The sequence below is a fragment of the Sceloporus occidentalis genome, unplaced genomic scaffold (genome assembly GCF_023333645.1).
Source record: "Sceloporus occidentalis isolate IW3139 unplaced genomic scaffold, rSceOcc1.0.p SCAF_70, whole genome shotgun sequence".
NCBI lineage: Eukaryota > Metazoa > Chordata > Lepidosauria > Squamata > Phrynosomatidae > Sceloporus > Sceloporus occidentalis.
Window position 1 is genome coordinate 1,709,583 of NW_028317050.1, and position 14,262 is coordinate 1,723,844.

Consider the following 14,262-nt stretch of genomic DNA (forward strand, 5'->3'; position numbering starts at 1 on the left):
CAAAAAAGACAAAATGTCCAATGAGTGGTAGTTGTATGGACGAAAATGCCTTGTTCATGTCAGAGGTCAGAGGAGAATGGGCAGACTGGTTTAAGATGACAGAAAGGCAACAGTAACTAAAATAACCACTTGTTACAGCCAAGGTATTCAGAATACCATCTCTGAACGCACAACACCTCGAACCTTGAAACAGATGGCATGCAGCAGCAGAAGACCCTAGAAGACATCCATCCTGCCTTGTATTAACGGTCCAGGCTGGTGGTAGTTTTGTAATGGTTTGGGGGACACTTTCTTGTCACCATTTTGACCCCTTAGTACTAACTGAGCATTGTTTAACCCCTTAATGACAAAGCCCATATATGTACGGGGTCAAAATGCATTGTTTTCAATGGGTTTAGGGATCGCCCATTGTCCTTAAGGGGTTAAACACGACAGCCCACCTGAGTATTGCTGCTGACCATGTCCATCCTTTTAAAACTACAGTGTACCCACCCTCCGATGGCTACTTCCAGCAGGATAATGTCACAAAGCTCACATCATCTCAAACTGGTTTCTTGAACACAACAATGAGTTCACTGTACTGCAATGGCCTCCACAGTCACCAGATCTCAATCCAATAGAGCAGCTTTGGGAGGTTGTTGAACGGGAGATTTGGATCATGGATGTGCAGTCGACAAATCTGCAGCAACTGCGTGATGCCATCATTATTATGCCACGAATAATGAAGGCAAAAGGGGGTCCAACCCAGTACTAGCAAGGTGTACCTAATAAAGGGGCCAGTGAGTGTATGGTGTTGTGTTACGTAATGCTACATTATAACATTGGCATAAGTGTGTATTAGTGTATGGTGTTAACATGTGTGTACAAGAGTTGAAAATGTTAGCATTTGTGTTAGTGTAAGGTGTTTGTGTCTGCGAGTATAAGAGGTTAGCTTGTGTCTGTTACTCTATTGTGTTAATGTGTGTAAGTGTAAGAATAATGGTTAAACATGCAAGCTTGAGTCTTTATGGTGTGCAATACCATTGTCTTGAAGAGATTAACCACCGTATTGTACAAAGTGGTGCAGCACTCAATAAAGGTGCATTTTATGTTGTATTGCCCCAATATACATCCTTTAACTACTTTAGACCAGGAGGTAGTAACTGGGGGGAAAAACATTATTGGGAAAGAAAAAAATTTGGCTGGATCAAATTTGTCAATCCCTGGGATAGACAATGATTTCCCCTTCTCCAGACAGTTAGAGACACAGCCCAACTGCATTGCAAAGCACAAAGACTAATGGCCCCATTGGTGATAACTCAAGTAAAATGTCCAGCTCCTCTGCTCATACTGATCTACCTTCACAGCACCAGTGCTGATGTAATGCTGGCAGCAACATTGTAGCCCATTCTCTGGGGCAGACAGTGCCATATTTTAGACAGGCAGCTACTCTTCTTTGGTAAATCTTCTTTAGATTAAGTCTAAACTATTCATATGTAAACATAAACCATAGAAAACATCTAAAAATTTAAAGGACCACCAGAATACCCCAAACTGGAAACTGATAGGGGGTCAAATAAACTATGGAAAACAACTGTTAAATAATGTTAATATAATTTTATTCTGTAGAGATTGACATAGTTTACAGTAGTTTTAATAAAATGCAAGGATGAACAGAGTGCATCAAGATAAGAAATTTTGTTGTTATTTCCAATAATTTAAACCAACTATCAAGGCCTTTCACATACTTTTTCTTACCTTAGCAGTGTATCGTTTAACATTACTCAATTACACAGCTATCAATGATTACAGTAATCCTGCAAAAGAGTTAAACATAAAAGCAACATTGAAGTAATAAACATTTATTTGCAATAAAAGAGTGACTGGTGACCAAGAGTAATTGATATGCCGTTCATTTTTGATCATAGGGAGCTGCCACTTTTAGAGATTATTAAAGGAGAAACCAGGGCTGGACTGGTGATCATGGGATGATCCTGGCACGTTATGGTCAGTTGCTTCCTGATGACATTGGCGCAGCCAACGGCTGAATATATACGTGGCTGCTACATTTTTTGTACACATTTGGCTACACATTGCAGCACCCGATCTGCCGCTGTGGCGTTGTTGGCCAGCAGACCACATAGCCTGATGTGCCAGATGACCAGAACAGACCTGGGAGACACTCAGAAACATGTTATCAGGAATCAGATCCTTAATCTTTTTTGCCGTCATTTATCCATAGGTCATATACTACATTCTGATTAAACAAGGCTCTGAGGTGGGTTAAAAACCATTTAAAAACTGAAGCAACATTGAACTTAAATTTTTTTTATTATGGGAAAACAATGTTATTCTTTATAGATCAAAATTAGAAGTTTTGATGAAATGATGGTTTATGAACCTCAATAGGGGGTCAATTGGAATGTTTGATTACCAAACAAGATAAATCAGAGCCCAAAACGTCCATGTAATAAAGATTTGATTTTTTTCTTACTTGGGAGTCCTGTGAGTGCATTTAATTTTTTGGACTATTGTATTTAGGATGAGCAGCACCTGGGCATGTGAATTATCTTGCATTAATAGATGCTGAATGCCACACTATTGTAAATTGACTTGGTTCATTATCAGCCTGTAGTTTTCATGTTAATAGTAATCAGAATTGAAAGGGTTAAATTTTTATTCTCAGGAAATATGGTTTTTAGACGTTCAGCTATCATTTAATTAAATTACTTGTAATTCAATTTTGAAATATTGAAATATTTTATTAATTAGTGTTTCTTACCGTGACATTGAGAGGTACTCTGCCCTGTAATCATCCCCCCTTTGTCCGCTCATTCACTAAGCCACACCTCTCTTTTACTTATTCTCTTTAGTTCAGGTATAGATCAAATAAACAACACATGGAAACAGCATGTGCATGTATAGATCAAATGAATAAGACATACAAACTGTATTTGCAGGTATACATAAATAATGTATGAAAACAGCATAGCAGATATAGATCAACAGAATAACACACACACACAGCTTTGCAGGTATAAATCAACTGGAATTCACATAAAAACTCAGCATTAAAGGTATAGATAGAAACCCCCTAAATTACAGGCATAGATCACAAGTGGCACACCCCAAAAGTCAGCCCTGGTGTCCTAATACTATGGCTTCAATGTAGCATTTTGTGTGTATTTTGACCATCAAATTCACAGTTACTGTTTGAGGTTTAGTCATGCTTACAGTGTTTAATCAGGTCATGGAATCAAACTCATAATCTCTGTGTAAAAATGAAATATGCCCACACATATACAAAATGGCAAACCCGCTTTTGAAGATGTCAACTCCCTCCGTTCATCAGTGTTCCCTCCATTCATCAGACCCCTCCACCCCATGGTGCATTATTATGTTGTATAAATCAGTCCCCCATTGTATTGTTAATCCCGTTACTGCCCCTGTTGTCTCTGGGAGGCAGATTTAGGGGGCGGTTTGTATCCCAATATCTTGTTTTATGTAAATGTGTGTTTTGCTGGATATATCCAGTCCTGTGTGTCTAAAATAAATCAGTCTTCGTTTGGTTTTACCCTACACTGAGTCTCGGCTAGTGACTGGGGAACCGGGGAAAGTGTGTTTGTCCCGGGCTAAGGGAGCACAAGTCAGCAGAGGTAGTCGGTTGGACTATTCAGCTCCGTGACAAACATTTTAAATGATAAAGTGACCTGAAAGGTGCAAAGTACACTCAAGTTTAAACATCAACCATGTTTATTAGTTAGCTATTATAACAGCTTACAGGAATGGTGAGACACTGAGTTCTTCCAATAGAGTACTAAATTACCAGATTTTGCTAATTCATGATTTATAAAGACACGGAAGCAAACATTATGCATTACTCTTTTCTTTAATTTAACAGCAGCAAAGAACATAAAGAGTTAATACAAATCAGAAAAAAGAACCAATAATATGCCTATATTTTCCCTCCCCTCCATATAAAATGGGCTGAAATCCAAAGCTTCTCCTCTTCTGTCTGTAAAAGTCCTTCAAGCAGAAAATAGCTCCAAAAACATCTCAACAACGAGCATAGCCACCAAACCAACTGGAAGAGCAGGAATGGGTAAGGAACCAACTCGCAATTCAACAACCAGCATCCTCAAACTGCAATAAAGGAGAAACAGATACGTGGTAATACAGATATGTAATTTGCACGATAAGCATAATCAAAACGCATGCATACACCAACTATACTTGAGAAAGGTAATCACCCAAACAGGGTAGGGTAACATGAAACAGGTATATACATCGGAATAGTATACGTTGGGTGGGAATAATGTTCGCCTCTGTGTCTTTATAAATCATGACTTTACATGAATTAGCTGAAGAAACCCGATGAGTGAAATGGAATGGGAATAATTGCCCCTTTCCTGAATTGGGATTGGATTTCCGAGAAGCGTATGCACTGGGGTAAAACTAGCTGATATGGAGGACAGAGAAAATCTATTCTATACCCAGAGACTGTTTGAACCACCCATGCATCTGATGTTAGTGCTTCCCACACTGTATAAAACTGGCTGAGTCTGCCTCCCACCTTTATTAGGCAAGAATCTGACCTCTTGGAAAGACGTTCTTTATATTTCGGGGTCTTGGGATCCCATGTAAGGGCTTCTGGATGACTGGCTGGACAGATGGCCCCTGGTTCTGCCGGCCTCACTGAAAAGGTTTAAGACCTTTCGGATGTTGGTCTGGGCTTTGTCAAGGGCCGTGAAGGTAGTAACATAGGTACCGAGTTCTTTGACAAAACCGTCCCCAAAGAGAAGGTCTTTTGCCTGTGGACCAGGGTCAGAGCTATATTGACCAATTTGGTATCTAATTTTAGAAGAATGGCTTTACGCCATTCTGTTGCATTGCTGATAAGGCATATTGCCCTCCACACCCCCTCAGAGCCATGAGATCGATAGGGGATTCGTCCACTAAGGCGGTTTCCACCATATCAAAGATCTTGGTCACAGGATGTCCAAGATTGTATCCTGACAATTGCGTAGGGAGAAATCAAGGCCCTTCTTGGCCTTCCACCCTGACTTGCCTAAAAATTGGGCCAGTTTAGGATCGACCTCTGGAGTCGCACATGCGTCACCGGGTACAGTGGGCCGTGGACATTCTGCCTTCATTTTATTTCTAGTTGCCTTGTCTAGGGGTTTACTCACACGTTGGGTGATGTACTGAGCTACATGCTCAGAGGGGCACCATGCAGAGGATCTCGGCTGTAAGGGTGTAACTGTAGGAGCTGTCAGCTCATGTTCACTAGATTCGGGAACAGACCCTGAGTCAGGATATTCATCCTCTGACTCATCGGACACCTCCTCCTGCGCCGAATCAGAGTCAGCCATTATCTCGAGGGTCTTAGCCCTCTTCCAATTTCTCACACTACATTATACCCTACTGTAGTAGAAACACTGTGGTGCAATATTGATTGGGAACATGCTTTAGAATAGATGCTACCAAAATTCCCACTAAAACAAATGGAAAACCGGAATATGCCAGGCAGCAGCCACAACATTTTCATTTGCATTTTTTGTTTTTTATTACTATTCGGAAATTCATGTGAATAAATCACACCCATTTCTATGAATGAATTGCCACAACTCCAAATAATATATTATATTTGTTTTTATTTTACATACAATTACCTTTTCTAAAGTAGACAATTTATTTTTCAAATTGTTGACAGAAGTTGTAATTCTTACATATAAAGTGGTCATATAACATAATGTACAACTTGAAAACTCATTCTTCATCATCATTTTTCTTCCCAAAAGAACTTAAAGTCTAAATCTTTCATTTTCTCTTGATAAATGTTATCAAAAAGTTCACTCTGGGCCACTGTAAAATGATTCTTCCAGTCTCCCGAGACACCTGCAAATAAAATTAGAAGCAAAATAAACAAGATTTATTTGTGGTAGACCGAAGGAAAAAATGAAATCAACAAGAACAAAATAGCATTGCCTTTTTGGTTATTTCACAGAAACTAGTGTTGGGGGAATGAAGAAGCTCTCTATTTGTTGAAGATTTTAACTATTGAAAGATGGATTTTTATATGACCAGAAACTCTGTTAGATAATTTAATTATTCGTATAAACTAACCCACAGGATTTCCCACAAGATTAAAGGAAGCTGTTTAATTTGTATGTATAACCCTGATAGAATGACTAATCTAGATCACATGAAGTAAAGCATGCAGAGAAATCCATCAAAACCCGCTCTATAAAATAAATATGAGGATCTTCTACCTAGCTATATGATAGCCATGTGTTTAGTTAGAAAAGTAAAGTTTCAAGCAACTCTGCAGATCACTATCCAGTTTTATCATAATTTCAGTTTATTTAAACTTTTATCAGATGATAAATACCCTTGCGCATAATGGAACCTTTAGAATGGTCAAGAATTTCAGTAGGAACCGTAGTCCAGTTGGACATCTTGTTTTCCTTCATGGATTTGAAGGTAGAATGTTCCACAACTAAGTCGATAGCTTCATCTTCTAATTCTTCTCCTAGAAACTTACAGATTCTCACCACACTACCTCTAAGGTCCTGAAAAGAAGCGAATAATAGACTATTTATATAATGTTGAAATATTGTTCCACCGTATTTTTTTACTCAGGTTGTGCATTTTATTCAACAAGCAAAAAGTGACTGTATAAAAGAGAGGGAAAGTAATGAGTTTAATATATTATATAATTTCTTTTTACAGATATACAAATTTTAACATATCTATAAAAATGCAGAAAGAAGCACCGGGAAAATGTTCATATTACATGACCTTTGATCAAATTAGAACGCATTTCAGGAAATGTCAGGTGCTGTGTGATGTTAGTGGACTTAAAGTAACAGTTTCCACAAACTTTACCAGTCCCTGTGGCTTTCTTGAGAGTTACATTGGAAGCTGGTAAAAAAAAGTTTAAGTGCAAGGTTCTTAGAAAGTAAACACCCCCAATGTCAGCAGGACCGCCCACCGATGTCAACAGGACCGCTCACCGACATCAGCAGGACCGCCCGCTGATGTCACTGTGCAGTCCTGGCCACATCCCGCAAGGGAAGGCTCCGGGTAGCCGGAGCCTAGGGTCCCCATCACTATTACAGATGGTGCTGTGTTATGAAGGACACTGCAAAGTATTTTCAGAATTTCACGCAAGCAACTGTATTTCACATGCTATTTACATTTACCTGAAGTAGTTCTTCATATGTAATAAAGAAGAAGCGATTATCATCCTTCATTTGCAACCATCCTTTGACATGATCAAACCAAGAGCCATATATTACTGTTGGGAGAACAAAAGCAGAGCCAAAGTTTATATTCAGCTACATCCGACTTGCATAGATTTTTTTTCTTGTTGTTTTTAGAGAGCTAAAACTTTGGTTTATACATACACCAATATTTTTTATTTTTTTTCACACTATAGTTGGAGTGGGGGTAACAAAGATACTTATCCTGGGAGGGATGTGATATTTTCACATTTTTCATCTTGTTTTTTTGCTGCCCTCATTGAAAAGCAGTGCAACTGCTATAGATATAGATTACTATGGATTCTCTTGGAGACTTTGTAGACTCTAGGGATTACTTCTATAAATTACCCTTAAGTCTGTAATGTTGGATTTGAGCAGCGAGTGTTAGAATAGAGGAGATTCTAATGGTTTTTTATGTATCAATGAGATTAACATAATTTCCATTAATTTCCCCGCTACTGATACTAGATGTTATGGTTTCTATTTCCTGAGCTCTTCCCTGTTGCATTTTCTGAGATGATACCCCAGCTTTAAAAGTATATCCAAGCAGAGTAGGACAGTGGGCTAGTTGACTAGTCATGAACCAGCGGAAGGAGTGAAGGATCACTAATGAATCTCTTGTCACTCTGTAAATAAAAAGTTATGTAATGTAAAAGAAGCTGGGAACCTCATTAGCTTCACAACATTTCCTAAAATTTAAAGGGACACTTTAATTTTTTTTTGTATTTAAGTTTATTATACAAACTGATTATGATAAAACAGACATCAACCTGTTTTAGCAGGAGTACATAAATCGGTATTATCGGTACAGGTAGACGATAATCAGTACTGCGACGCAACGCAGGGCAATACACGTTACAGTACGACTTCAGTTACGGAAAGCTCAGTAGAAGCAGTGTACAATTACATTTCCAGACGTGGCGCATATGGTTAGCACTTGGTGGAACATAACCTGGGGAAATGGGGGGGGGGGGGGGCGAGAAGAATGGGGCTAGTCTTCAGCCTCTAGACTGTCCTTGAGAGAGTAGTCTCTCAGGAGGCTGTGGATAAGCCTGAGGCAGTCACGGACTGTGACCCTGCTCCCTCCTCAGCACCAGGCGGTTCCTGGCAAACCATAGAGTGTCCTTTACACAGCACATGAGACGCCAAGCATCCTCAATGGCGCTCTCCGTGTGTGTTCCTGGAAAAAGTCCGTAAAGTACCGAATGGTAAGACAGGTACTTTCTCTCGATAGAGTCCTTGAGATCCAGCTCCAGGGCTCTGAACAAAGCCTGTGCAAACGGGCACTGCCAGAACAAGTGAAGAGAAGTCTCCTCCTCCACAATGTCTATATCTGCACAGCCCCCTGGCATGCATAAATGTCCTTAGGGGGAGGCCTACCTGAATGGCCATCCATGCCATGTCTTTATGCCTGTTGGTTAGCCTGCTCGACGACACGTTAGCCCAGACAGTCTTGGCTGTGGCGTCGGGGAGCCCTGGGATGTTCTCGATAGTGTCTTTGGCTCTGATGAACTTGTGGATCACACGGGGTAACCACAAATCTGGTTTAACTCCCTCCAGTTAAAGGGACACTTTAATGCACATGGCAGTTGTGTGGTCCCTTTTAACGTTTGCATTGTCCATTGTGCAAGTGCATTTGCCCCTCCATCTTTAGCTAACTGCACCGCAGGGGATATGTTTGGCCAAACACATCTCAATACACATGATATACAGTACTCCTCAGCGCTAGCTCAGCAAACTCTGTTCAGTGCTACTATGGATAGTCAGACCATGGAGGAGGAGGGCTGCCTATTCTGTGTCAGGTAAGTGTGTGTGGTTTTTTTTAAATATGCATTATTCTATAGTGAGGGTATCATGGATGTTAAACTGTCACTTTAATGCAAACTGTGCATCGCATAACATGATACAGTGGTAAAATTGTGCCAGTTCAAAATTGTTCAGGGTATGTATGTGAGAATGGATGTCTATGAATAAATGTGTTTACATATGTGTGCCAGAGTTTATGTTAGAGGGAGGGATGGACTAGAGGCAAAGAATGCACAGACAACCTTCTTTAGGGGAAATTATGGCACAGACAAGTTGTTTAGGGGCAATGATAACACAGATCAGCTGTTTGCAGGCAAAGATGGCACTGTGGAACATGTTGCTTGCTTCTTTCTCCCCACACAGTGCCTCTCGTTTAACAGTGAATGTGAGGCATTTGTCTTTAACAGAGGTCTTGTGTGCACAATTTCAGCCAGGAAGGTAGAAGAAGGCTGTTTGTCAGCCTAGAAGCTGTAGGGCAGCCCTGCTGTGCTACAGAAAGGAGATGTGAAAGATTGCTTTAGGCAATAGCCCTTAGACTGCCAGTGTGTGGTAGATTGACTGAGCTGACATAGAAGCTGGCACTCCAGGGGTTAAAATGTATTTATGCATAGCGTAAATTAACATGACGGGATTCTAGGACCATCCCGTCATCGCCAACCCACAACCCATTGATTAATGTCTGGAACAGTTTGATTTTACACAACTTTAAATGATATAGTGAGGGATTTGGATGTTAACATTGGATTAATATACTTATATTTTACCTATTATTAAACTTTCTAAAATAAAATACAAATGACTGACCATTTCCTTGCAAAAAGTCTTCTAAGTACATCTGGAAGCTTTCAGGGTCTTTATAGAAGCTGACTATCTTGTTGAAATGGTAATTAGACACTAAGACATCCTTAGGGTTCCTCATTGTGTAGATAACCTGAAATTGTATAAAAGTTAGATATGTATTTGATACTTTTATTAATATTTCTATTTAATAAACCTTAACATATTTGCTTGATTTGGACAAAATGGAGTAAAATCAAATGATGACACAGGGAATACTCTTTGTCTGAGCATACAAACCTAAGGAACAATGGACTTGGACGCCGCCAACTCATCGTGTTCGTCTTCGCGGGGAAGAAAATCTTTGTATTACACAAATATTTGCCCATTCATGTGTTCAGGTGAATATTCCTGTACATTCTTCGTGTTTGTTTTTTTTCTTCGTTTTGTTTCCATTTCTTTTTCAGAAGGGGTTAATACAATTTTAAAGGTCCGTACGAGCCTGGGGAGACCATTGGTCTCTCTGCTCCAGGAGTTAAAGGCTTGTATGTGCGACCAATAGAGTCACTCGTACAGTCCTTTTACTCCTGATGGTGAATTTCCGCCTGGGGAGACCGCCTGCTCCAGGAGTAAAAGGTCTGTATGAGCGACCAATGATGCCAGAGGAGGCCCTTGCATGCGACCAATAGAGTCGCTCACACAGACCTTTAACTCTTCGCACAAACCTACAGATCTCTGCTCCCGTTAACCCCTGCGATGCTGCGTAGATTAGGTAGGCTAGATGGGGAAGGGGCATGGCAGATTAGTAGATTAACGAAGACGAACACGAAGATTCTTCATGTTGTGTGTCTTCGTATAAGTTTTGCCGCCGCCATGTTCGTTTCTATGATATTCGGGCTACACAAGGAAAACGCACCCTTCAGGTTCGTTTTCATGTTCGCACAGCACAAGTCCAGTTGCTACCAGTAGCTTAGTATCTAGTGACAGACACGTAAGGAAGTACACAGTCAAAAAGTATTTGAGCATCTAGCTAGAATTATCAATAGCAAGGAGAAAATAGCGTGAGGAACATGGCAGATGAACCATATGCTGATCTGATGTATTTAATGAAGACATTTATTTATATGCGACAAAGGTTTAAACTATACACAAAATGATGCTTGTATATAAATGCTGACTTTTACAGACTGGTCTTCTAGTTCCACCAACGTTATAAAGCAAACCAACAGGTGAGAAGAATAATGAAGGTGAATGCTTTTCAATGAGCTATGTGCAGCAGATAGAAAGGTTATAATGATAAGGTATAACATGTTTTTGTATGTTGATTCTACCGTATACCCTACTGTACTTCATTAATATCATTTGGGGTTTCTTTTATGTGCTCTTCTCACTTATGGAGCATACATTCAAAGTCGGTGTTTGACATTATACGATTGTCTATCCCAAGGCAGATTTTACTACTGAACACAAGATGCATCTGCTAAAGCACTGAACAACATATTTGCCTTAACACATTTCCTCTTTTCCCCAGTGATTTACTTTAAGACACTGACAGTCTCCTGTATGTCAGGGTGCGATGGAGATCAGTCTCATCCCAATACTCACTTTTGCTTTTGATTCAAAGAAGGCTTTTGAAAATATTTGATATGGTAGATGAGAAGATAGTATCCTAGGATGCTTTAGTACTTCAATCTGTTCTTTACTGCTTACTGCTTCATACCATGGTGATCTCATATAAATCGGAACTTGGTTACTCAAAGAAATGTCTCCTTTGTACTTGATCAAATTCAATATCTCTATCATCCAGTTTGTACCTGTAGGAAAGGTAAAACCCTATTTATTAAAGTATTAAGTTGCATTGTAGGTGTATGTATTCATTTGCAGGTAGATGTATTTGCTAGAGCATTACATTTGTAGATCTCAGGTGTCAGAAGTTTGCAGTTGAACATTTTAACTCACTAGTTTCATCAAGCATTATGAAAGGCCACCTTTGGTAATTTTCTCCTGCAATATGGGCAAAACTAGCAGTGATACATACAATGTTAATATAAGCTGATCTCTTGGATATTACAACACTAATTTAATTATGCATTTTTTTGCAGAAACTTATGAGGACTGGCCCTTAATGATGTGTAGCTGATTAGTTCACAAGTTTAACTCAACTGTACAGTTAATTTAGTGAACAATCCTCTTAAAGAATATTCCAACTGAAACAGATTTAATCAGCTAATCAACACTGATATTACATGATATAACCTTAAAATGTATTACCTGATTTTGGATAAGTTACATTGAAAATATCATCATCAAATACCGTGAACTTGTTTTCTGCGTTGTCGAGAGATTCTTCAGAGTGTACATGTCTTGCAAATTGTACTCCTTTATATAAAAAGTGATCTGCCATTTTCTACAGAGGAATTTAAAAAAAAATTACCAATAAATTATAAAATATGCATTTTTTACTTAGAATCCTTCATGTTTCATATCATTAGATCAGGCTCTGAATGTCTGTGACAGTCTACAGCCGCGCTATTTTTCTTTTATTTTGGATTAAATGTACACATGTTGTGTGGTAATAGGGGTAGCAGCAGTACTAGCACTGCTAGCCAAGGCTCTATATTACAGATATGTAACGTAACAAAACTATAATACATTAACCAAGCTGACAGATATATATGTCTACAGTACAAACTGCTTGTAGTGGTTTCTGAAACTAAGATATATTTGCTGTGAATGTATTATGAACTCATTGAACTACAACTTTTGCTTTTCTTTTTGGTTACTTATATTTTATATACAGAAATGCACTTTTCTTGTGTTATTTAAAACATTTATTTATATAGCTCTTAAGAACTGGTATTTATTCTGAATTTTATTAAAGAGACAGGAGGGAAATATTTGCATTACTTTTTTTTACTACAAAACCTCCAGCAGCAAAGATAAAAAGTTAAAAAACAGAACACAAAATAACCAATCAGGAACAGAATAGAGTCCATAAATAACTCATTGGAACCTCCAACTTCCTCTTCTTTGCTGCTAGCCTCCAGGTTAGCACCCTCCATACTAGATCACCCACTATTATTAACATTACAGTCCATGTGTGAGCCTGGTTCGTCACATACTTAAGCGCATGTACCTCTTTGCTATGCAGAGGTTAATGCCAGTCATCTCCAGTGCAGGCTCACTGCATGCTACAGGGGGACCTAACGAGACCCCTGTGCGAATGAACCGAAAGCATTTCCTACCACTGATTGTCCTTTTGAAACAGCCAATTATTTGCCCAAATGGTTGGCCCAATAAGGAGGAAGGAAGCATATAAAAGAATGCATGTTAACCCCTTAAGGATGGAGGACGTAATACTACATCTCCAGAAAACAGGATGTAATACAAAATCCTCTGCCATGTTAACCAAGACTGAGACTGCTGGTGCTAGTGCTCCAAAGTCCAGCAACAGCCAATGAGAGCCCTTCTCCAGCAATGTGCTATTTGATCTATCGCATCATGAGTATGCCAAGATCAGAAGGGAAAATACTGCTGCTGGCTGCCTAGAAGTCCAACGTCAAGCTCTGTGTCGTGTATGCTGCCACAGTAGTGTGCATCCAGTTCATTGTATGACCGTGCCTTATTTTATGTGTTTACGGTTTTGTTTTTGTATTTAACCTGCTACATCCTGTTCCTCTATTTGTTTTCTATGTGCTTCAGGTAAGCACCTTGGTTCTGTTTTCCCTGTTTTAGTTTAAGCGTTTTTTTTTGTTATTTTAAAGTTAGTGTTAGAACTTGCTGGATGTGATGATTTGTAACGCATTGTGCACCCAGAGAGAGAACAGCGATTTAGTATTCTTTTTGTGATTTTGTGATAAATTCATATAAACTTGGCTATTATAGATTGTTCAGCAGCCTTTGCTTAACCCTTAGGGGTTTTTTTTATGAATTCATTATTTAGGATTACTTAGTTATATTTAAATGGGTGCATAAGTTTAGGTTTTTTTTTATTGTGTTTAGCTTTGGTTATCAAATGGCTAAGATGTACGTTTTGGACAAGGCATGCGCCATTTGGGCACCTGATTCATATGCCACGGACGCGTCAGGTGGCACAGGTGAGGAGTGCCTGGCCCTGTCAGGGCAAATCATTGTAATCCCCATGTTTTTTGCCAACCCCATGTTTTTTGCCAACCCTGGGCCTATGTGGCAGAATTTACCCTCATTCAGTTAATGCAGTTATTTATGGGGGACTAATCTGTACGCTTTCCAGTTCCAGGAATATAACCCAGGAAAACATTAGCCCTGGAATTAAACTGATATTAAGATAAGATAGTTATGGCCACTAACCATGTCTACGAGCATTGTAAAAAAAGCCCACCATCAAATCTAACTGTGGGTTCAACTTCACTTCTAAAAATGGGTCTCTTCACCAGAATGTTCCAGATTGTATGAA

At 39.3% G+C, this 14,262-nt stretch overlaps 1 protein-coding gene across 1 annotated transcript; it reads right to left on the minus strand.

The window, feature by feature from the left end:
• Positions 1-5,761: 5,761 nt before the first annotated feature.
• LOC149286329 (sulfotransferase 2B1-like) lies at positions 5,762-12,231 on the minus strand. Its single transcript, XM_089494205.1, has 6 exons — positions 12,099-12,231; positions 11,433-11,641; positions 9,855-9,981; positions 7,185-7,279; positions 6,371-6,551; positions 5,762-5,877 (listed from the first exon to the last, which is right to left on the minus strand). The coding sequence occupies exons 1-6, from the start codon at positions 12,229-12,231 to the stop codon at positions 5,762-5,764; spliced, it is 861 nt and encodes a 286-aa protein (XP_089350331.1).
• Positions 12,232-14,262: the final 2,031 nt, after the last annotated feature.

What these genes read in the sequence shown, in the direction of transcription:
- LOC149286329 (XM_089494205.1), bottom strand. Translation starts at nt 12,231, where the DNA reads ATGGCAGATCACTTTTTATATAAAGGAGTACAATTTGCAAGACATGTA. An exon ending in AGACTTTTTGCAAGGAAATG is followed by an intron (nt 7,280 to 9,854) that starts GTCAGTCATTTG and finishes TTCTCCCAACAG; the next exon opens with TAATATATGGCTCTTGGTTT. An exon ending in CATATGAAGAACTACTTCAG is followed by an intron (nt 6,552 to 7,184) that starts GTAAATGTAAAT and finishes GCTTCTTTTCAG; the next exon opens with GACCTTAGAGGTAGTGTGGT.